Source organism: Mchenga conophoros, linkage group LG12 (genome assembly GCF_057382185.1).
Source record: "Mchenga conophoros isolate Kocher_MC1m ecotype Shallow Benthic linkage group LG12, M_conophoros_male_GT1.1, whole genome shotgun sequence".
NCBI lineage: Eukaryota > Metazoa > Chordata > Actinopteri > Cichliformes > Cichlidae > Mchenga > Mchenga conophoros.
The window spans coordinates 7,243,359-7,268,748 of NC_140537.1; the positions used below are offsets into that span (position 1 = coordinate 7,243,359).

Consider the following 25,390-nt stretch of genomic DNA (forward strand, 5'->3'; position numbering starts at 1 on the left):
AAACCTAAAGTGTGGCTTGCGCATGCAGTGAGGGGCAGTTCGCTGGTGAGCAGCTGAGGGAAGAGGCAAATATTCTTAGATTCATGCGTACTAAGTTAGATAATGATGATGGGTATGTAATTCTGATGAACAGAGATGAGCTTTTAGGGGTTTAATCCACGAATGTGCAGATGGTGGAATAAGACTTGGATAGAGGCAGACACACTTGGACAGACACACAAGGCTAAATAGACACATCAACCTACTGACCTGTTTGCGGGCCCCTTTCCCATCAGACGCTGCTGGAGGATGCTGAGCGCTGCAGACACAAGATGCAGACAGCGTCCAGTCTCATCAGCGGTCTCGCTGGCGAGAAGGAGAGATGGACGGAACAGAGCAAAGAGTTTGCTGTCCAAACCAAACGGCTCGTGGGTGGGTTTCACAGCAGGTTTCAAAAACATAGAGTTAGCCTCTGCAACATAATAACAAATATCTATCATAATAATATGAAGTTCTTTGTGTGATATGGGAAATGTTCTGTGGATAAATAATGTGCAGTGAAGTGAAAAATCTCTGTCTGATGATGCAGTTATACTTGGAGTTATAACCTTAATCTGTCATGTCGTTATTGTATGCTAATGTTTTTAATTTATCAGCGGGATGGTCGTGATGCTACTGTTTGACATGGAATTTCTTGCACTTTTAAAATTACCCCACTAATATTTAGGCATGTTCTCATTTCAGTGCATAGGCAGTGCCACATCTGATTAATATGTAACTGATACACTGATGTGTACTGATAAGTATGTACACGTAACAACGCTTGTTCCTGTTCCAGGTGATGTTCTTCTGGCCACAGCCTTTCTTTCTTACTCAGGACCTTTCAATCAGGAGTTTCGTAACCTTCTGCTGAACGACTGGCAGCGAGAGCTGAAGCAACGTTACATCCCGTTTGGTAACAACCTCAATCTGACTGAACTGCTCATTGATGCGCCCACAGTTAGTGAATGGAACCTTCAGGTCAGTGATCTATTTTGCTAATTAAAGATGTTTTTACATATTAATGCCACATGTAATGTAGCACAGCATTATATACCAGCTAGCCCAACCCAGTAACCCTACAAGCATCACTGCTGTTTAGTTTTCTGTCTTCATTTATGCTGGAAGCCATAGCAGAGCTGTATGTTTTAATTTTTTTCAGAAATCTCTCAGTCATAACATGGTATATCATGTTTAGACGGAAACTAGCGAGCTAACTTCCTGCTAACCTATAACTCTAATCTAACCTATAACTATAATCTTATAAATTCTGTTTTCATGGATGCCTGTATGTTAAACGTAATCGTTACACCTGGTAAATCAGCAACGCTGATCATTTTATTAAATGTGAAAGAATTTAGACAGTTAACTCTCTGTGATGTCGCACTGTTTGTTCGACTTTGGGACCTGTCCTGAAACTGACGGAGTTTTGCACCCAGATTGTTCCGCAAGGCTCTTGACTACGGTTGTCATAACGCTCTGACAATCAATTCTTCGTAGCTTACCAAAACATAGTTGTACTAAAACATGTTTTGACAGATTTTTGAGTGCTGTGTACCACATAAAATCGGCACAACCAGAATTCATACATAAGGCTCACTGTCGATTTTTGAGAAAATTAAAGGATTTTATGTGCACCTTAAAATCCTGCGGAAAATAAGGTAATTAGGTTAATTAAAAATTAACTGATAGCGTCATTATTATTATTGTTGGTTGTAGTAACAGTAATGTAGTAGTTAGTAGTTGAAATAAGTTTTGTGAATATATGGGAATCTAACTAGAATTGCTAACATTTTTGTTAGCTTAAGTTGTTTTAACGTTTGTGTAAATGTTAGTTTATGTTAACAGTCATATTTTTTTTTACCCCTCAGCAGTAAAAAGCTGATATGGTGTTGTTGTCAGTCTGCTGGGTCGCCAACCGGGTGGTGTGGACGCCCAGTTTGTAAATCAGATAACTTGAAAACCAGACAATTTAGGATTTTTAAACTGATACCATAGGTGCTACTAAAACGCTGATGGGTAGCACTGGTAGCTGCTAATATCTTTTATTTATCTTTAAACGAGGATCCCAGGAAACATTGATTGCTGGACCATTTATCATTGGTGGAGATACTGTTAAGCATCAAGATTGACCCTCACCATTTATTCATGTTGTGTCTTACAGGGTTTGCCAAATGATGACCTGTCCATTCACAATGGCATTATTGTAACCAAAGCTGCCCGCTTCCCCCTCCTTATTGACCCACAGACACAGGGAAAAATCTGGATCAAGAACAAAGAAGCCAAGAATGAGCTACAGGTTTGCAAAACTATCTTCTACAATTTCGTTTCAATGTCTGAAGCATATAAAAGTTAAATGAATGCATCCATTCATCCATCCGTCATGCAGCCTTTTGCATTATACCTAGTCTTCTTCACCAGTCCAAATGTCCTGTGCCCATTTTGATTTTTAGTGGCCTCTAATATCAGAATCAGAATCCTAGAGGAAATTGTGTGTTCACAGTTCCAAGTAAGAACAGTTACTACCAAGTTAAAGTACCAATGAAATAATACTAATTTAAAAATAGAACAAAACAGCTCTAATAAACGAAAATAGCTCCAATTATAAATATATTAGACAACACTGAATATAGACAAAGCTGAAATTGCAGTGCCCTTATATTCCTGTATAGGATGTGCAGATCATAAGTGTGTGCAACTACTGCAGTGTGTACTGGTGGTTTAGATTCATGAATTTTACAGAGAGAGAGCCACCGGCAGGAATTATTTCCTGTGTCATTCAGTGGTGCATTTGGGTAATCTCAGTCTCTCACTGAACGTGCTCCTGTGACTGGGTGGGAGGTATTGTCCAGCATTGTCCTTATCTTGGAAAACATCCTTCTCTCTGACACCACATTTAGAGAGTGCAGCTCCATCCCCACAATGTTACTGGCCTTGTGGATCATCATTGCTTGTTAGTAACTGTGGTACTAAATTCTTTAATGCCCTTGGTCCTTCCTGCTATCCAGTATACAGAGCACAATGTCAAAACCCCCCACAAAAAAACTACCACCAATTCTGCAGACATAATAAGCTAAGCAAAAGTCGCTGACCCTGTTAGGGGCAATCTCTAAGCCGAGTGAATGCATTCTGAAATCCCATTATGAGCATCCTGGAGACACATTTCCTCCAGCGGTAGGTTTCAACCCTTTCTTCAGGTCACATCATTAGAAAAAGTTTATTTATTTTTTTCTAAAAATGGCTCACTTGAAAAGCAATTCTTTGTTAGCTTGAACAGTCAGAATCCGCACATAGAGGCTGACCTTTGTAGCTTTGAAGGAAAAGTGAGGAAACCACACATGTGTCTCCTACTCCTGTTGGAGACAAATATTATTGCTGCTGTGGTCACATAGGAAGGTTATTGTATCGTACAGTAAAATCAGTATTTTTGTCTGTTTTGTAAAATCTTCTCACATTTAGCCCATTTATTTCATATCCTCAGGACAATATCAGGCTCTGTGGTGGTGGTCATCCAAACTGCACATTGAAATCAGACAATTACCATTTTAAAATGTGTTTTCTTGTCTGATCTCAGATCACCTCACTGAATCACAAGTACTTCAAGAACCACCTAGAGGACAGTTTGTCTCTTGGTCGACCCCTTTTGATTGAGGATGTGGGGGAGGAGTTGGACCCTGCGCTTGACAACATACTTGAGAAAAACTTCATCAAAACCGGCTCCACTTACAAGGTAACAACACAGAACGAAATAATCCTACTTAGATCCATGTGTTAGATTTTACTTTTAGTTAGAAGGGTATGAAATTGGCAGGCATGTTCAAAGACTAGTGGTCAGTATGATGAGACTTTGCCAGCTTCTCCTTGGCACGCCAGCTGTCACACCTGGACTGATAGAGCTTGATTAGCTCAGACAGAGAAAAACAAGCTCTCTCGCTGACACTGCACAGGTAGTGTCGACTAGAAGAGAGTTTTAAGTATGAGTATCATTGGCAGCCAGACCACATTTCCTAGATCATATTAATTCTTTTGAGACAGATTAAAATGTACTTGGTAAGTCTGGGAAAAGGGTTTACACTGTGCAGTGTACATTGTACTATTTCCTCCTTTATTTTGCTGTTTTTTATAGAAGGTCGGCATCATTAGATCTTGTCAAAAAGGCACAGTTGGTTCTCTTGACTCTGCTTTGGGTGTTCAGACAGTTTTGAAAGCTACATTAACAAAAAATACAATAAAATATAAAATTTTAAGACATACTCAGGGAAACAAACATTCAATATGTCACCACTTAGAACAAGGGCAAGTGTCGATACTTTAACAGACTTCTGTTGCATAATGAAACTTCCTTTTCTTTTTTATTTCCATCATTTTTGTTGATGCCAAACAAGTTAAATTCACCACATAAATCGAACTCAATCAGTTGTTAAAGTAACATCAAATTAAATACAGTACACAAAGTGCATTCGGTATCCTGTATTAGCTCACATTCTAATGCAAAGGAGTTCAGGCTGTGGAGCATTGAGCCAGTGCAGATGGGATGTTGGTTGATTTGAATGAATATTATTTTTTGGGGGGCGAAATAAACAAACTGGAGCTACCTGATGCTGTTGCGTGAGTTGTGGGTGTTTGGGGGCATGTTAGTAAAAAAACAAAAATAAAAAAATCAAATGATTTTACAGGATGAAGGCTGAAATTGCAGCATACTTTTGCAGAGTGCTTCCTGTTCCTGAGATGCGAAATGCACCGATTTTGACTCTATTGCAGCTTCAGTTTTATGTAATGTTGAAGATAATTGTAGTTGGGAAAATTGCAGATCACAGTTTGAGTGGTTTTGGTTTCATTAGCCTAAATGACGACCCCAAATTAAGCTTTGGAAGTAGACTCTGGGTACAACAGGACATTCATATGTTTTTAATGGAAAAAATGGTTTGCGCTTTTGGAGAAAAAACATTTATATTGTGCGCAAATGTCTTTTCTGTGTTGCTAATAAAGATTTGAACAATTCCAATTTCCTGAAAACACTCTAAATTAATTCTGCACTTTTGGATGCTAAAAATATGAACTTTTAGCATCCAAATACACCCACATTAATTTCCAATGGAAAACCAGAACTCCAACCAGTAATTCCAACTCTGAGCTCTTTATTATGTTATTTGTAAGACTTAATATTCTAAACAATAACACACATACACCCTCTTGCAGGTGAAGCTTGGTGACAAAGAAGTGGATGTGATGAAGGGCTTCAGGTTGTATATGACCACCAAGCTGCCTAACCCGGCTTACACTCCTGAAATAAGTGCTCGCACCTCCATCATTGACTTCACTGTCACCATGAGAGGACTGGAGGACCAGCTGCTGGGCAGAGTCATCCTCACTGAAAAGCAGGTATACAAGTACTCAAAATGGTAGCCACTAAAGCCAGACGATACATAATTAAGGAACATATTTAAATTAGGTTAGCATAATGTACTATTAGACTGTACCCCTGCATTAATACTGCTTATGTGCATCCTTGTAGAACCTGAAATAAATCTTGAACAACATTTAAATGCAGACTCTCTACATCTTTCCCAATCTCATTTTCTCTGTACTGTGACATCAGAACGCCATTTGAATACAAACAATTGCAACCGCCCTGCTTTGGTCAAACACAGTGTGAGTGGGGAATAAAAGTAACCCAGAAATAGTGCTCACGTGTATCGGTACCAAGCATACGCACAAAGACACAGACAAGTGACGTCAGTCTCACTGGGGAATAGATTAGTGAATTATAAATGCACCAAATGCAGGACTCATTGATTGTCACTCTGAAAAGGCTGGTTCTGTTACAGAAAAACAATTTTCCTTTTGCTGATAGCTGGTCATGAAATGAAAGATTTATTCCAGATGGGAAGAGGCTTGTTACTGTATCTGTGTACTAAATTTGGATTTAATCAAATAAGAGCTAAAACTACTACCTCAGCTGTAAGCCCTGCTTCTTGTCTTTACAATTTGTGCAGTTTTCACAAACCCAACATCACTGTTGAATCGTTTCTTTTTACTTTCAGTCAAACTTCAATTCTACGCACAGCTTTCAGCTCCAGTATGACTTACATCTGTCTTTGTAAGCTATTGAAATCATTCATATGCAGTAATAGAAAGGGTATGAATACTAATTCTGTCCTCTCAGACCCACTGGTTTCAAACCAGCCTGCTGTCTTGACCATAATAATTCTCATAGTAAAAGTAAAATTATAGGAAATGTAAAAAAAAAAGCATTTTCATAAATATTTGTGTATTCATATTATATTATATTATATTACATTATATGTAAAGAGCATTTATCATTGATAACAACCTGCTGTGATAGTGTCCAACACAGCAGTTCTTAGGAAAATATGCTTGTAATCTACAATCAAAATAGCAATCTAATTGATTTAAAACACACCTGCCACTTAGAAGTGGTGACTGTTTTTTTTATACCCGCTTAAAGGCAGTCAGTTTAATGGGATGTGGATAGTCGGCCTACTTATGAGCCACCATTAAATTTGACTTAGATAACAAGACAAATTTTGTTTTAGTTTAATCTCTCGCACTCTCAAAACAAAATATCACAATTATTGTCTCTCATACTCTAAAAGGGATTTAGCATGCTGGTCAAATTTATGCTCCCAGCAGGCAAGACTGTGGTGTAAATTTTGATAAGACCTGCTTTCCCCAGTGCAGAAATAACACTTTTGGACACTTAGAAGAGGTAAGCTGGAGTCATTTGCTGGGGCTTACTTAGGACTACGGAGAAAAGGGCGACAACATAGCTTTACAGGTCTTATCATCACCCTGAGGCTATCTCTCCTCTAGGGGCGTTTTTATTCTTCATAAGGATTCTGCTCATCTATTCATTTAGATAAGGTATTTATTAATTTTTTTTGCCAAAATCTCAGCTTCTTGACCTTCACGCGGCTGCAGATATTAGTAAGAATAATATAGACAGCTACCAGAGGCCACCATGATAGACAGGTCTAAAGCCACAGACAGAATCAACTCATCAGAGCAATGCAGAATCAAAGACCTTTGATTTTAATGACAGGCTTTCTCTAGCACCATCCTGCAGCTATATCTGCTCATGTGGTTGTGTTTTCTTTGCTTTTATGACACCAGGAATTGGAGAAGGAGAGGACAGACCTCTTGGAAGATGTGACATCTAACAAGAGAAAGATGAAGGAACTAGAAGACAGTCTTCTCTACCGACTGACGAGCACACAGGCAAGAAACCGCAATGTGTCAGAAATGTTCTTTTTAGAAATGGTTAACTACATTGCCACCAGTGAGAAAATGTTTTATTCATTTGCATGGGTGAGGTTGGGGCCAAGTTTTGTGCATTCTCGTTTTTTAATTAAAACTAGAAATAGTTTGCAGCCTTCTTTTTCTTTTTCTCTTTTGCTTTATAAGATATAAATTGTGAAAAATAATCGTTTTTTTTAAAAAAAAAAATTGTTTGTGTGTTTTTTAGGGTTCCTTGGTTGATGATGAGAGTCTGATTCTTGTCCTTAGCAACACGAAGTGTACGGCTGAAGAAGTCACTCAGAAGTTACAGATTGCCGCAGAGACTGAGATCCAGATCAACGCAGCCAGAGAGGAGTACCGGCCAGGTAAGTGAAAATGAAAATGATTTAAAAACAAAGTTCCCTCTTTTTTTGTGTGTTTTTCTAAGTAAGCCTGCAAAGTGTCAGTCAGCCTTCAGTTACACAAATGTGAGACATATTGGTTTTAATTTAAAAAATACAGGCTACAGTTAATGGGGATAGGTTAATTGGTTAATCCATATTGCCCATAGGTATGAATGTGCGAGTGAATGTGAGTGCGAATGGTTGTCTGTCTCTGTGTGTTGGCCCTGCGACAGACTGGCGACCTGTCCAGGGTGTACCCCGCCTTTCGCCCTATGACAGCTGGGATAGGCTCCAGCGCCCCCCGCGACCCTGAACAGGATAAGCGGACGCGAATGGATGGATGGATGGATGGAGGCTACAGTTAACAGAACATTCTTTCAAAAACCTGTTTAAAAATGTCCTCATGAACGATATTACTTGTTTTGTTGGAGTTTGTGCTTTTGTGTTTCCCTGTGTGATTCCAGTGGCCACCAGGGGCAGCATCCTGTACTTCCTGATTACAGAGATGAGTATGGTGAATGTCATGTATCAGACGTCTCTTAGACAGTTCCTGGGACTTTTTGACCTTTCTCTGGCCAGGTGAGGATACGCTGATATTTACCATTTCCTGCTTAATGAATTGGTTTGCCCATAGTAATTTGTTGTGTGTTTATATGTATATTGGAAAGTCTTTGCAAACTTCAAATCAAGGAACTATTGTGCATTTAAACCACCATACCTTTCTAATGTAAAAACCTGCAAGTTATTACTTCATGAAGTTGTGCAATCATTACTAGTAGTTTATATTTGATTTTAGAGAAGTTCTCACTCTTACTACTGGCAAGTATAATTTTATGACATAGCAACAGAATCTTCAAGTTGCTATGTTATTTAGAAGACCTGTTTATTTCCCTGAAAAGGTCTTCTAAAAGCCCTATCACAAGTAAACGGATCGCCAACATCATAGAGTTCATGACCTTTGAAGTTTATAAGTACGCAGCACGGGGCCTGTATGAGGACCACAAGTTTCTTTTCACTTTGCTGATGACGCTGAAGATAGACATGCAGAGCAACAAGGTCAAACACGAGGAGTTCCTCACACTCATCAAAGGTAAGAGGCAGATGCAAACACTGAAGGTTTTGTTTGTACGGGTAAATTGTTGTTTTTGTGAGCACATGCAACCATGGGTTAGTTTGAATATTTGGAACGTTTCAGTGGGGTCATAACTCATGTTGATTACTGGCATTTAGATGTGCATAAGTATTCTTTATTTATTAGGTATTTAACTGCATATTACAAATATAAAGAATAGAATTTTCGTTACATGAAATAACATCAAACAATGCAACAATATTTCTATGATCTACTAAAATACGCCAAATGAAATCTATTCAGTAACGCAGGAAAACAAATAAAAGATAAAAATGCTAAGACCCAAAATTATGAGTTTCAACACATCTGCTCTGAGCTATGAAAAAACATGGCTTGTATTGACAAAGATTCTTAGTACTAAGAATTTAACAACATCCCACCGTTGCAACAAGTGAGTTTGGGAAATTTCTTCACTCCTAGATATTCCACCATCAGCTAAACTACAAAGTGTTAGACCATGTAAAGTTACAGGGCGGGATCACTGAATACTGAGACACATAGTGCATGAAGGCTGCCAGTGCTGTGCTGACTCACAAATTGTCCAGAACCAAAGATTCTACAGCTAACGAATAGATCATTTAGCTAACAACACTCTACTTCCTGTTTGATCGATCACATGGTTGTAAACATGATTATGATATTTCTTACGGCTTGTTAGAATGAACAGACAGATTTTCTGAAACATATTCATCTGGACAAAAACTGTTTTTCCCTACTTTTTCTTAAGATTTATTTTAAAACACCATTTTGAAATAAAAATGAAAATACAAGGGTTTCTGTAAAGCTATCATTCACATCAAAACAGCCTGAAGGTTTGTTAAAATTGCCATCTGTTTCTGCTGTTTGTTATTCTTTTCTTTAACCATATTTATTGTTTATTTCAAGGAGTAGACAGGTTTTAAACCTCATGACAGAAACTATGCAGAATTTGAACATATTGACACTGTAGCAGTTCACTGAATATGATATGGAGTGCTCCTCACTGTGGGGATAAAACCCAGCAATGGCAACTGGCAGAACCAGAACAGCCACAGTCTGGTGCACGCACGCAGCTTCACCATCTGTCAGCTCCGGCCTGATAAACAACAAATTACAATTCTGATGACTTTTTCTGTGTTTTTGAAGATTGGGTTTACATTTTTACATTTGTTATGTATTTTGGGAGTTTAAAATTGAATTTTTTGCATTGGATCCTCCAGTTATACTTGCAGGTGTCTATATCTGTAATTGTTCATGTTCATATTATTCAGGAGGTGCATCCTTGGATCTGAAGGCTTGCCCCCAGAAACCAGCTAAATGGATCCTTGACATGACCTGGCTAAATCTTGTAGAGCTCAGCAAACTTTGGCAGTTCGCTGATATACTGGATCAGGTACAACATACACTTGATCAATTTAGACATGCCTTGACAGCTGTATGATAGTGTCCTTTAGCCTACAGAAAATCTACCCACTTGGACTTTTATCTTTTAAGTCTTCAGATAGCAGTTCTAATCTATCACATACACACCTGCACACTCACACACTCACATACACAGCAGTTGTCTCAAGGTGCTTATTAAATACTTTTCACAGCTCTTCTTTGCTCTAGTAAGCATGTCAATATCAGTCTCATCATGGCTCACTTCATTTCCCTCTTGTACATAGACACACACTCATCATGATGGACTGTCACTCACACTTAAATACACACACCCTTGTGGATGAATGACAGCACTGTGGTCCCCGTGGAGTCAAAACTCAGTGCTCTGTGAAATGAGCTTAGTTGGAGAAACTTCCAGTCAAATACTTTTGGCTGAGCGTGTGTGTGCGTGTGCGTGCGTGTGTGTGTGTGTGTGTGTGTGTGTGTGTGTGTTAAGTAGCAGCAGGTAGCTTTTTGACTGCAGTAAGTAGTCGTTAAAGGGCATACTCTTTTTCAAGATTACACACATGCCTAAATATGAGCAATATTTTAAAGGTACATTTTTATTGAGATTTAGAAGCAGGGCTTGCTTTATCCCTTTGAAGTGACTTGATTTCTTAAAGAAACTAGTTGTTAAGATGTTGTTAATACAGCTTTATTAGGAAACCTGCCTAATTTTTTCTAATTTTGTTCGATTACACACAGTTATCCATGGCATTGCTGTTGTTACAAAAGATAAAAACATGCGTGTTTAAGGTGATTTATGATTCTGACTTGACCACCATATGTGTCGGTGCCTGAAGTTTTTGCAATGGTGATAGTTTGTAATTTGGGCCTAAATAAGCAGTTTTCCAAGAACAACATCCACCCACAGGTGGGGAACGTTTTTGCTAGATGTTATTGGATTAGCCCTGGACTGAAGCTGGACTGGTTGAGGTCCCCCTGGATGTTGTAGCTGTGTAGCAAATTAAAGTGAAACGCTCTGGATTAGAGAGGTGGTGAAAAAAAAAAAGACAAGGAGGAGGTGGTGGACTTTCTAACTGTTCTGCTTTTAGCAAAGTGACATTGAAGTTGGCTTTGTGTATTTCTTCATAAGATACACACCAATGGTATAAGCGAATGGGCTAGTTTTCTTGCAGTATTATTGTGACGACAGGTCTGACTTTCGATGTTATTCAGAAGTTTAAGTTATTCAACAGAAGTTTTGAGGTTTAGTCAAGCATTTAGTGATGATGTTTGAAAATGTTCAGTTATCTTCTTCTACGTCTTGACTTTGTACACACTTTCTTTTCATCGCTGTAGCCAGGGTGATACTACAATTTTAATTATAATTTATTTGTCACTATTAACAGGATACATAACACAGGCTTTTAAGGTTTCTGTCATTAAATTACTTCTTAAATTCCTTGCTTGATCTAAGTGTCTCATCTAATTATAGACCATATTGCAACCATCTTATTTCAAAAAATTATCCACTTCCTCTGTTTTAAGATAAATAAAACGTTCCTTTTTTATAAAGCCTATAGTTAGCAATAAAAATAAACCTTAATTAAAATCAAATTGAATTGGATTAAACTGAATTTTTGCTTCCTTGTATGTTTTTGTTCCAAGAAAAAAAATGGAAAACTGCCTATTTCACCTGTTATGTAAAAGTGAGCCTTTAGAAGAGTAACACTTGCCCTCAGTCTCAAATTATCGAATCTCCGATAAATTTGGAGCAAAAACAGTCTTTACTTGTTAATGTGTTAAGTGAATTTCAGTCTGGCATTAGAACGGGGCACAGTACAATTACTACTGCTTCAGAAATGATCTTGTGGATTGAACTGTAGACAGTAATTTGGGCTGCCAAAAAGGGCATCTAAGAACTAAGTCATGTTTTGCTTGGGGATCAAATACTTATTTCTCACAATGATAGGTGAATCAATTTGTAACTTTTATGTAATGTGTTTCTTCTGGATTTTTGGTTGATGTTCTGTCTTTCTAAATTGAAATGAAACAACCATTAAAAATAGAGACTGTTTTTCATTTCATTGGAAGTGAAACTTACAAATTGGCAACTTACAAATTCAGCAGGGGATCAAATAATTGGTCCCTCCACTATGTATGTGTTACCTTATGACTGACTGCTAAACTGTCTTGGGTATATCCTCAATTTTTTTTTTCTAAATTTGATCCTAAAGTATGTGAGAGTTTAAAGCTATATTGATGAGCTGTATCCACTGTTATACAGTTAAAAGGTTATTGCCGTGCCATTGCCAGACTTGTTTAATTTCCCCCAGGGATCAATAAAGTATTCTGATTCTGATTCTGATTCTGATTGCCATGCCACTTCTGCTAGTCTAGTTTCCTTTGTGCTTCGTTGTGATAAACATAACAATATTAGCACAATCTGTTGGCATATTTTGTGCTATCACACATGCAGATCGCATCTTGGAAGCACATGGTGTTTACAGCAGTGTCAATTCATGGCCTCCTGTTATTGCATAATCATCTAGTTAGGTCACGCATTACATGTTGTGTCTGTCTGTGCTCGTTATAAAATGAAGTGCCATAAATAAGACTTCTTCCATGCATGAGACCTCAGCTATATTGTCATGAATTGCTGTGTGAAGCAGGCAGGATAGGACAGAAATGCAGACTCACACTCAGAACAGCTTTATTGCTGGACGCCAGGAATACAAAACTTATTAAACTGGGAATACACATGAACTACACAGGCAGGCAGAGCACACAGCGGGGAAATGAGGGAGATCACGACACAGGACAGAGGGAGACGCAGACATAAATACACACCAGGGCAAACGAGGGAACAAACTACTGGAGGGGACCCAGCCGAACGTGATCTAACTAACGAGACACGGGGACACAAAACTGAACATGATGCACACCAGACAGAAGACTATCAAAGTAAACCAGGAATCACTAAGACAGAGACCAAGTCACACAACTTGACACGGGAGCTGGGAGGAAAGAAAATTCAGGGAGATGAGACGGACCAGGGAGATAACGGGAGGAGACAACGAGGGGGACACGGAAACAGTTAAGGGAGACGAGACACAGAGAGAGAGCGAGGGAGTGCACATAGTCAAACAGGGTACATTTCATCCTTCTTTTGTCTTTTTTTGTTGTTACTTATTAGCTTTCTTTTGTTGGCCACTTTGAAGATCACTTTGTGTCTAAATATGTTTGAAGTGTTCACAGTATTCTTTTATCTTTTCTGCAGATTTTGATGTGCTGTAATGCAGTTAAAGTTTTGCCCTGTTTTATATTTGTTTCCCACGTCAGAGCTTTTTGTCACAGATAAGTCTTCTTACAGATAAGTCGTAACGAGAAACAGTGGAAGGCTTGGTTTGACAAGGAGGCCCCAGAGGAGGAAGTAGTCCCAAACTCCTATGACCAGTCTCTTGACTGTTTTAGACGGCTGCTCCTCATACGCTGCTGGTGTCCTGACAGGACCATCGCACAAGTAAGGAGAGACATGTTTATGCATGGCTATAGAGGACAGATACAATGATTAAATTCAGTTTTCTTTATATAATGCCAATTCAAAACAAAAAGTTCCTTGGAACATTAATATTGTAATAACTGTTATAAGTTCCCCTGTGAACAAGCCTTTGGTGACGGTGCTCCAGAATTAATGATCGGGTCCTTGGCAGAAGCTGGTTTAGGTTCAGAAAGGGAGGCCATCTACTGCGACTGGTGAGGGGTAAAGAGGAGAGAGAAAAGGAGAACATAGAGAGACCAAGGACAAAACATAAACTACAGGAGTGAGAAGGGAAATATTAACAGTATGAATATCGCAGTGTAAACTTTAAAAGCATCAGAAGAGTCTAACCAGCCTATAGCAGCATAGGATGGCTAAGGGTCACCCAATCCATTTTCTTTAATTAGAAAGCCAAACATTGGTTGTCTGGTCTGTTTTTTGGTCATGCTTTTGCCTACTTTATAATATACAACACAACAAGTAGAACAGGCAATGTAAATCTACTTTTCTCATTTCTATCATAGTGCATTTTCAATAGTATACTGTAGACTGCAATTAAAATTAATAATTACCACTAAAGAAAGAGAAAAGGCTTAAAGTTGCTAATCTGAGAGTTAATGGCTTAAAGCTTGGGAAGCGATACCTCCTGACTTAAAAATACAGCTACATAAATGAGACACGGACCACAAAACAAGAATGTATAATCTCTTAATCTTCACTGAAAGCTGCTTGGTCAAAGCTCTTCTTGAGATAAGAAGCAGCTTGTGTAACTTGTTGTTATACAGCTTTCACCCTCCAGCCTGCTGTGCCTGAATATTTACAGTGGCTAAAAGATATTCAGTTTTACTGATGGATAACTTTCTGGCCCACTGAAGACAAGCCTGGAGTCCAATTTATTTAGTTAAACTCACAGTCCAGTCCACAGTTGCCCTAGCCTTAAGGGTAAAAAGAGTTAGCCAGTAAAGAAAATGCTTTGAAGAATTATCTCAGTTCTCAGCTTTCTAGAAAGTAAATTTATTCCAATATATACTATTGGACTACTTTGCTCAACTCTTTGCATTACAAAGCATTTAAAAAATTACATCTGCTTTGCATCATATTCTTTCCTTTAGGCCCGTAAATACATAATGGACGCAGTAGGGGAGAAATACACTGAAGGGGTGATTCTTGATTTAGAGAAGATGTGGGAGGAGTCGGACCCACGAACACCTCTCATCTGCTTCCTTTCAATGGGCTCAGATCCAACTGACTCCATTATAGCACTCGGGAAGAAGCTGAAAATCGAGACCCGTTATGTATCCATGGGTCAAGGACAAGAGGTCCACGCACGCAAGCTTCTGCAGCAAACTATGGCTAATGTGAGTGGTGAGATATTACTGCTGTTTTAGCAATACAGATGTTCTGTCTCTAAAAATGTGGTTTGGAATTTATAGAAATTATTTAGGGTTTTCTTGAATTCTTGAACTCCTCATTTATAGTCTTCGTCATGGATGATAGGCATACTACTGTGTTTGTCCCCAGGGTGGCTGGGCCTTACTCCAGAATTGCCACCTGGGTTTGGACTTCATGGATGAGCTCATGGACACTGTGACAGAGACAGACTTTGTCAACAACAGCTTCCGCCTTTGGATGACCACTGAGGTCCACAGACACTTTCCCATCACACTTCTCCAGATGTCCATCAAGTTCACCAATGAACCACCACAGGGCCTCAAGGCAGGGCTTAAGAGGACATATGGCGGTAGGTTTGGCTCACTTAAGCTCACATTAAAGAAGTCCAGAAATACTAGCCAGTTTAATAGATCCAATTTATCTATGTGATAAAGAAAGAGGACCTAAGAGAATGAAATATATTCCAATATTGATGTGTACATTTGGAGATGCAGATATACAAAACACCTCTACTTCGTGATATCCATGATAGGAATAAGTAAGTGAATAAAAAGATGGAAATGTGGGAGAAACACCTGTTTGATGCTATATTTATTGTATTCCGGATTTTGTTTTTTACCCATGTTACCCAAGGTTAGTAAAATTTTAAACAAGTCTGAGTTATCTAGTCTGTGTTTTGGTCCAAAACAAGGGTGAAGAAAGAAAAGAATCTTTAAAATGTAGAAACCAGCTGTCTTTTCCTGGCTCAGATGACATGGTTCCTGGAGGGGAATTGAGATCGTATCTACAGCTTGAATTTTTTTTTTTTTTTTTATAGAAAACAAGCAGAAAAAAAAAACAAAGCAACATACTAAACACAACACCATCGCATTAATCTAGCTAAGTGTAAACAGCAGTAAATACTAAATATTCAATGTTGTTGTGCAGCACGCAGGACAGATGTGCGTCGAAGTAGCAGCCAAGAAAGGTGTAATTTGGGTCTACGAGCAGTGAACACCCGTGTGCATACCTGTGTGGATCCGCGCGCTTGCATTCCAAAGGTTTCTCCATGTAATGATCTGCTAGGGAATTCTGATTTCGATTAGTAATTGCAGTTTGGTATTATATCAGAAAGAAGGTATTATTTTGACTGACATATTCAGTTCACTATCTTTTCTCCCACATTTACGCAACAAATCCTAACTGTTCGCTAAAAAGGAAATCTGTGTGTGCATGTTTGTGCAATGCTTGGTTTTAGAAGTAACTGACTTTATTCAGTTATGGATTATTTCAATACATTTCTGTAGATGTTACACTTAGCCTCCTTTTGGGCATGCAGTACATCTTTTTGACCTGCATGTCCCTGACCAGGTATAAACCAGGACCTTTTGGATGTCAGTAACATGGCGCAGTGGAGGCCGATGCTGTATGCAGTAGCCTTTCTTCACAGCACAGTTCAGGAGAGAAGGAAATATGGCCCCCTGGGATGGAATATTCCCTATGAGTTCAACCAGGCTGATTTTAATGCCACTGTCCAGTTTGTTCAAAACCATCTTGATGACATGGATATTAAGAAGGTAGGTAGAGTAATGCTTATTATTCTGTGTGATTAGGACTCTTGACCATAAAAAAATGTTAAAAGGGTTGAGATTTAAAGAAAGGATATTGTAAATACTTATCAACAACAGCCATCTGCTGGGAGTTTTAGAGCTTTCTGACTGTGTATGTATTCAGTCTGCTCACAAATTATATTGCACATTCATGAACAATTTTTTTGTCATCCTTTATCACTGTTTTATCATCTCCTTAGGGTGTGTCCTGGAACACAGTTCGATACATGATTGGAGAGATTCAATACGGTGGTCGTGTGACCGACGACTATGACAAGCGCCTCCTCAACACCTTTGCCAAGGTGTGGTTCAGTGAGGAAATGTTTGGACCTGCATTTAGCTTCTACAAGGGCTACAGCATCCCAAAGTGCTCCAGTGTTGACCAGTATCTAACATACATTCAGGTCAGTCTCTAAAAATAAGACATTTCTTAGTGCAACGTGTCTGCCAGAACTCCCACTGTGTCAGTGACTGAAAATTCATCTGTTTCCAGACTATTTCTCTTTTTTTCTCACTCAAAGTTAAGTTCTGTGATATACAGTGTTGGGTAAGTTACTTTAAATGAGTAACTTAGTTACATTACTAGTTACTTCTATCAAAAGTAACTCAGTTACTTCAAGTTACTCGTTACTTTCAGAGTAACTAGTTACTAGGGAAAGTAACTTTGGTTTTACTCAGAATTCTCTTGTTAATGTGTTGCTTCCGTAACTGGATACCCAGCAAGATTCTTCTTCTAGCTTGCTTACTTACCACAAGTGCACTGTGCCACCTACCAATAGAAAGGAAAAAATAATGTGCACATTTCCACGAGAGAAATCCCACGCCTGATTCTATCCTAGCCTGCTTTTTACATCCAACACAAAAACTGCAGTCGTGGTGCTTTCGATTGTACTCAGAACTCGGAAATTCTGCCTTCTGAATAGGAAGATGTAGGTAACACCAGACTGCAGATGAGCTGCATACAGGGCTGGACTGGGACAAAAAAATCGTCCCGGGCATTTTGACTAGAGACCGGCCCACCATTATAGGAAAAATCATAAAGCCTTTGAATGAAAATAAATACTGTTGTGACAGTGATGTACACTGTTCTGATGGTATATATGTATCAATCTATCAATTGTTTGTTGTAAGACTCAGATAATTATTTTTTTAAAAGTGAGACATTTTAAATGAGAATAAGAAAGTATTTCCTTGTGCCCCCCTTTCCCTTTTAATTCCCTACATGGACCCCTGGCAACACTTTGCTAGACCCGCCCCTGCACAGTTACCAGCTGTCAGCTGCTTAGAAAAGGATCCTGGTGTTATTTATCTCTCAGAAACAGTTCATAACTTCCCTTCAACTCATTCATGTTAACTAAAAGGTAAACCTGTTTCTCCATCACAGCTCTGATGATTCAGTAAGGACATCTCCTGGTTTCATCTTCATGTTTCCCACTCACCACATATCCAAACCGACATCATGACCAGCAGCTTTACAGCTGTGGCTCCAGCAAACATCAGCTGATACTAGAAATTAATATTAAATAAATTCTAACAACAGCTGATCAAGCTTAAAAGTGCTGCTGTTGTTTAGCGCAACATCCGCTGGTTTCCTCTTTCTGCCGCAAAGTGGGCGATAAATAAACAAGAGAGAAAAGCCGATCAGCTGATCATTGATCAGTTTCATGATTGAAGTAGAAACAGGAGAGGGAGGGTGAGAGGATGAGAGAAGAAGAGGCAGCTGTGCAGCGTAAACACAGAATAACTCCAGCTTTGTGTCTTTTTCATTGTAGCTGAAGTCCGGGACAAACTGTTCCTTTTCACCTCAATAAGAAACGCGTAATATTTTCTCTGAATACCAGACGATTCTGTTTTTTACGGGACGGTTGGCAACTCTAATAATTAACCTTATGAACAAAATAAAGTTCAACATCAGTAACATAGCACCCACCCAGCTGTATAGAAACTCCGTCATGCTAGCTAGCACGCAGTACAAAAAAGTCAGCATAACGAAAATAAACTCCACCTAAACTTGGTTCATATCTGACCCAGATGGACTGCAGGTTATAACTTCTTACCTGAAGTTCAGTTCACCTGACACTGGGACCGGCGGCCGCTTCGGGTCTCTCCTCTTGCATCCCTTTCTCTCATCCACCTGCTGGCTTCCACCACTTGCTAATGTTATTGAATCTGTGGAAGCTCCGCGATAGCCACCACACGAAGTAACGAATAACGAGCCTATCTAAATCCCAGTAACGAGTAACGCGTTCCTGGTTTTGGCATAATAACTAGTTACCGTGCTCGTTACCACAATAATAACGTAGTTACTGTAATGCGTTACTTAATAACGCGTTAGTCCCAACACTGGTGATATATTTATTGTTTAGCGGGGTGTCATTTATTTATTTATTTATTTGTTGTTGCTTTCTTGTGATGTGCTCTTGTTACATCCAAAATGCACTCTATGTGAGATTTCACAGATTATATATATGAGTTATTAGTGTGCTTAACTTGTAGGTGTGTGTGTGTCTAGGGGCAGTTCCTGAGCTTGTTTCATTAAAGGTAGTTTCATTATGACGGATGCTTATGGCTGTCAGGCTCAGCAGGCCCATTGTATTTGTGCTGCTTCTTAAACTGAGAATGACAACACAGCCTTAGAAAACTCATGCACAAACCTATACATATGCATTCAACGGCATGCACATATAGCACATTAAATCTGTAAATGTTGGGCAATTTCAATTTTTTTTACATATTTTACTTCTGTATGCTGCCAAGACTTGATGTTAAATGAAAGTTTCCACTCGTAGCTTTTATTAAAGATGTTAAAAAGAAGTCTTGCATCATCTGTTCATGAATTGAAGCCCTTTTAGTACCCAGTTATGAATTGGACAAAGTTGCATAAGGATTGTTTTTAGTATTTGGATGAAAATTATTTACATGAAGTCCAGAACCCATAGTCATCATCAAATGCCTTGCTGAAGAATTAAAAGAACACAGCAAGGGATGCAGGCCATTCTGTCTAGTATAAGCTATCTCTGTTTTTCTGTCACCATCCATTTTTCTTTCCGTATTAGCCACCATCCTGATGTTTTACCCTGTCTGAAAACAGAATCCATCACGACTGAAGAAAGTATGATACATCAATAACCACTTGCTGAAGTTGCTGAACAAGCAAAAAACAAACTTGCAGAAATGTGGTTATCTACTGGTACTGTCACACATTTTGAAGTGTTCTAGTTCAGCAGATAAAAGAATTGAGGTGAAACCTGTGAAATTGAAACATTCTCTGTTTAGAAGGGCAAATGTATATCTGCTAAATCATGCTGTAAACTGGGTTAAGAACTGTCCCAAATATAAAACAAAGCAAGACAAAACATTTGTCATCAGCTGGTTTTGTCTAACTGATCATATTTAAGTATTATACAGTACTTAAAAACAACACAACGCTGTCACGCTGATGGTAAAAACACAGGCCTTTAACACAGTGCCGCTGTGCCACTTTATTTTTTAACAAAACACTACGCTTTATGTATAAAGAACTGCCTATTCTACTACTTATTGAAGAAAAAGAATCCACAAAAGATTATTTTTACTTTCTTTTATTTGTTCCAGATAAATTATAAATTATTTTTTAAAAAGCAATGAAATGCATCAGATGTCTCCCATGCTTTCTTTTCTGCTGTAATTTTTTTTTTTTGAACATAAATTGGTCTATTGAAAATAAAATGTAGTAAGAACCACTACATTTTTTCAATAGGCCAATTTATGTTTAAGAAAACCCCAACAATCAAATGATCTCATCTGAGCAAGCACTGGGCGACGGTGGGAAGGAAAAACTCCTTTGTCTTAAAAAGAAGAAACCTTCGACAGAACCAGGCTCAGATGGTGCGGCTTCTGTCAAGACCGGTTGGGGGTTAGGTAGTTAAAAAACTACTCTAACGGTACAGCACTACAGCTTTTTGGTGGAAATGGGTGGAAGGATGGGTGTTACACCTCGTTTCATTGGAGGTCTTACAGGTGGTCGGGGTGTAGATTCAGCTTTTTTACAAATAGGTGGCAGAGGGACAGGACTAGGTCGTGGAATTATAACTAGTTGGGTGGGAATAGGTTGTCTGTGAAGGTTCTCAGTCATGGGAATAGGTTGCTTTCCACTTCTGGATATAGGTGGAACACACATCCTACGAAAAGGTGGTAGGTTGTCGGTCGAGAAAGTTTCCTTTTTCGTTGGTTGTGTGACTTGAGGAGCGGGTGTCAACTTTGTCTTTTTCGGTCTAATGGGTGGCAGTGGAGTCCGCTGTAACTGTTGTTCGTCAGATGCATCTTCCCTGCCTACGTAAATGTATTTATGTTCCTCAAAAAGGGCAATGTCTTTTTCAACTTGACTCATTGCCTCTTCGAGAAACATTTTGTAATTGTATTTTTTGTGCTGTGAAGGGGAGATAGTAAAAGGGAGGGATTGATATTCAAAGTTTAGCTCATTAAACCTCCTCTTTAGGCCCTGGAGAATGTTTTGTTTCTCCTGTTCGGCCAGTGGTTTAACTGTTTCCTGTTGTTTTGTTAACCAGGCATCATTGTCCTGCTTAGCCTTTTCTTTCTCTGCCTTTCTTCTACGCAGGTAGCCTGGAACGATTCTGTAATCGTTTTTCTGTAAATAAAAGGGGACAAGTCCAGATTTCTCAAGGAGCTGCTTGTCCCCTTTGCGTGTATCCACACAAGCAGGTTGAGCCATGACTTTCTTCATGCCTGTGTGTTCTGGTTTTTTCCTGAATGTGTGTTCAGGTTTTTCGCCTTCTGGCCTCTGTGGGCACATTTCGCGATGAGATGGCGCCTTAACTGTTCTTGGCACCATGGTCCTGTGTTCATTTTTATATTTATTTTCTAATACAATTGCTTCCCTGTATTTAGAAATATACATTTTAGGTTTGGGTGGAGGAAGAGTACTCTACTTTGGGAGAAGGTTATAAGCGCTTTCATCTGAAAACACAATTCAATCGCTAGCTTAAAATCACCTGCAAGGGAATTCTACAACTGTGTGTCGAGGCACCCCTATTTATAGATTTTTATGGCCTGGCATGTGACATCATGGTGGCCTGGCATGTGACATCATAGTGGCCTGGCATGTGACATCATGGTAGCCTGTCTTTGTTCTGTCATTTAAGCCCCACCCCCCTGGTTACTGTTGCTATTGTAACTATTATATTATGAATGCTGGTAGCTAGCATTCCACACACACACATACACTTTTTGCCAAGGTTCCAGCTGCAGTCACCAAGACATGTAAATGTATTTAGTAACCCTCTGGGGTCCAGAGTATAATTGGCCGTTTTTGACTACTTTAGATTTTACCTCTATATTTCACCTTTAAAAAAATCTTCTTCTTTTTTTTTTTTGGCACAACCTCAAATATCTGAAATTTGAGTTAATTTTTCATTTATACTATATTTGCACAATAGATCTAAATTCAGACAAAAAAAATTCAAAATCCGAGTAGAAAATACTTGTCATTTTTATTGTAAAAGCCACAAACATGTTTAAGGAATTGTTTTCATAACTTGAAATGCGAATAGAAGTTGTACATTTGTAAAAATTATGCACAAGTTTTGCAAACAACTTTATGTTCAGTATAATATATGCAGGTTTTCTTCCTGAATACTATCGTTGTTTATATTTACTGCGGGAAGAAACGGTTTTTATAAGGAAAAACACTAGAAAGCACTCAGTCCCCCTCCCAACTCCCCCAGCCTTTCCTATTGGTGAAAAAATATACCATGTGGACCAATCAAAAAATGATAGGGCAACATAGCATTTAGTTGTTTACGAAGGCGGGCAGGTGTATACATATAGTTTGAGTCTGACGGCTCTTTGTTTGCTTCTCATCTGTAAACTCTGCATACTCTCTCATGTGATTCAGTTTGTTTTGAAAAGTCTCAACAGGATCTTGAGCTTTATTGTGAAAGGTTTACGTGGAAAACAAACAAGCGTACAGCGGAACCACGCGATGGTTTTACCGTCATTGTTGCTAACGAAAACACGTAAAAACAGGCACTTGCCCGCCCATAGTGTGGTTATATTAAATATAAGAGAAAGAGAGAACTTTAAGAAATTAATATAGCCACTAAGGTGACCGTCAAAACGATGAAAAATACTGCTGTAAACAGTTTATTTTACGACATCACGAAACAAACGATAGCGTAATAGGAAATGATAGACATTTTTATATCGTCATTTGATATATATCGTTATATCGAACAGCCCTAACATACACTCTTATATTTGTACATATATTTATTCTTATAATTCTCAGATTTACCCATTCGTATATTTTGCTTGTTCTTATGTTATTGTATTTTGCACACCTCTGTTGCACACACATAAGAATTTCGCTCACATGTGCTGTACCAGTGTACCTGCACATGTTATGTGATACGGGAAATCTCCAATTTTTTTTTATTTTGTTTTTTTTGAGATTAAATAATATACCATTGTAAAGACGACACAAGAGTTCCAGAGGCTCTTCTGGGAGCCAGAGTCGACCAGAAAACGTTTCCCCGAGCTTGAGTCCTCTATGAAGAGCAGCCTTTCCTTATCGGCAGCGGTCACAGCCGCTACAGAGCGCTGGCAGGCTTGTTTCCCTGGGCCTTAAAACTGCAAAGGCGGCACGGTGCTGTCACGCTGATGGTAAAAACACAGGCCTTTAACACAGTGCCGCTGTGCCACTTTATTTTTTAACAAAACACTACGCTTTATGTATAAAGAACTGCCTATTCTACTACTTATTGAAGAAAAAGAATCCACAAAAGATTATTTTTACTTTCTTTTATTTGTTCCAGATAAATTATAAATTATTTTTTAAAAAGCAATGAAATGCATCAGATGTCTCCCATGCTTTCTTTTCTGCTGTAATTTTTTTTTTTGAACATAAATTGGTCTATTGAAAATAAAATGTAGTAAGAACCACTACATTTTTTCAATAGGCCAATTTATGTTTAAGAAAACCCCAACAATCAAATGATCCCATCTGAGCAAGCACTGGGCGACGGTGGGAAGGAAAAACTCCTTTGTCTTAAAAAGAAGAAACCTTCGACAGAACCAGGCTCAGATGGTGCGGCTTCTGTCAAGACCGGTTGGGGGTTAGGTAGTTAAAAAACTACTCTAACGGTACAGCACTACAGCTTTTTGGTGGAAATGGGTGGAAGGATGGGTGTTACACCTCGTTTCATTGGAGGTCTTACAGGTGGTCGGGGTGTAGATTCAGCTTTTTTACAAATAGGTGGCAGAGGGACAGGACTAGGTCGTGGAATTATAACTAGTTGGGTGGGAATAGGTTGTCTGTGAAGGTTCTCAGTCATGGGAATAGGTTGCTTTCCACTTCTGGATATAGGTGGAACACACATCCTACGAAAAGGTGGTAGGTTGTCGGTCGAGAAAGTTTCCTTTTTCGTTGGTTGTGTGACTTGAGGAGCGGGTGTCAACTTTGTCTTTTTCGGTCTAATGGGTGGCAGTGGAGTCCGCTGTAACTGTTGTTCGTCAGATGCATCTTCCCTGCCTACGTAAATGTATTTATGTTCCTCAAAAAGGGCAATGTCTTTTTCAACTTGACTCATTGCCTCTTCGAGAAACATTTTGTAATTGTATTTTTTGTGCTGTGAAGGGGAGATAGTAAAAGGGAGGGATTGATATTCAAAGTTTAGCTCATTAAACCTCCTCTTTAGGCCCTGGAGAATGTTTTGTTTCTCCTGTTCGGCCAGTGGTTTAACTGTTTCCTGTTGTTTTGTTAACCAGGCATCATTGTCCTGCTTAGCCTTTTCTTTCTCTGCCTTTCTTCTACGCAGGTAGCCTGGAACGATTCTGTAATCGTTTTTCTGTAAATAAAAGGGGACAAGTCCAGATTTCTCAAGGAGCTGCTTGTCCCCTTTGCGTGTATCCACACAAGCAGGTTGAGCCATGACTTTCTTCATGCCTGTGTGTTCTGGTTTTTTCCTGAATGTGTGTTCAGGTTTTTCGCCTTCTGGCCTCTGTGGGCACATTTCGCGATGAGATGGCGCCTTAACTGTTCTTGGCACCATGGTCCTGTGTTCATTTTTATATTTATTTTCTAATACAATTGCTTCCCTGTATTTAGAAATATACATTTTAGGTTTGGGTGGAGGAAGAGTACTCTACTTTGGGAGAAGGTTATAAGCGCTTTCATCTGAAAACACAATTCAATCGCTAGCTTAAAATCACCTGCAAGGGAATTCTACAACTGTGTGTCGAGGCACCCCTATTTATAGATTTTTATGGCCTGGCATGTGACATCATGGTGGCCTGGCATGTGACATCATAGTGGCCTGGCATGTGACATCATGGTAGCCTGTCTTTGTTCTGTCATTTAAGCCCCACCCCCCTGGTTACTGTTGCTATTGTAACTATTATATTATGAATGCTGGTAGCTAGCATTCCACACACACACATACACTTTTTGCCAAGGTTCCAGCTGCAGTCACCAAGACATGTAAATGTATTTAGTAACCCTCTGGGGTCCAGAGTATAATTGGCCGTTTTTGACTACTTTAGATTTTACCTCTATATTTCACCTTTAAAAAAATCTTCTTCTTTTTTTTTTTTGGCACAACCTCAAATATCTGAAATTTGAGTTAATTTTTCATTTATACTATATTTGCACAATAGATCTAAATTCAGACAAAAAAAATTCAAAATCCGAGTAGAAAATACTTGTCATTTTTATTGTAAAAGCCACAAACATGTT

At 38.9% G+C, this 25,390-nt stretch overlaps 1 protein-coding gene across 1 annotated transcript; it reads left to right on the forward strand.

Annotated features, from left to right (window-relative positions):
* The first annotated feature begins 261 nt into the window (after nt 1-261).
* On the forward strand, nt 262-21,474 carry LOC146562065 (dynein axonemal heavy chain 5-like). Its single transcript, XM_085294960.1, has 16 exons — nt 262-411; nt 818-999; nt 2,183-2,317; nt 3,593-3,748; nt 5,218-5,400; nt 7,153-7,257; nt 7,505-7,643; nt 8,126-8,240; nt 8,561-8,751; nt 10,044-10,165; nt 13,511-13,660; nt 14,791-15,036; nt 15,200-15,419; nt 16,421-16,626; nt 16,860-17,063; nt 21,421-21,474. The coding sequence occupies exons 1-16, from the start codon at nt 312-314 to the stop codon at nt 21,472-21,474; spliced, it is 2,508 nt and encodes an 835-aa protein (XP_085151086.1). The 5' UTR covers nt 262-311.
* Nucleotides 21,475-25,390: the final 3,916 nt, after the last annotated feature.

Excerpts from the sequence above, each read along its gene's own strand:
- LOC146562065 (XM_085294960.1), top strand. The coding sequence starts at position 312 with ATGCAGACAGCGTCCAGTCTCATCAGCGGTCTCGCTGGCGAGAAGGAG. Across the intron at positions 7,258-7,504 it reads ACCGACTGACGAGCACACAG|GGTTCCTTGGTTGATGATGA; the intron begins GCAAGAAACCGC and ends TGTGTTTTTTAG. Across the intron at positions 15,420-16,420 it reads GCTTAAGAGGACATATGGCG|GTATAAACCAGGACCTTTTG; the intron begins GTAGGTTTGGCT and ends GTCCCTGACCAG.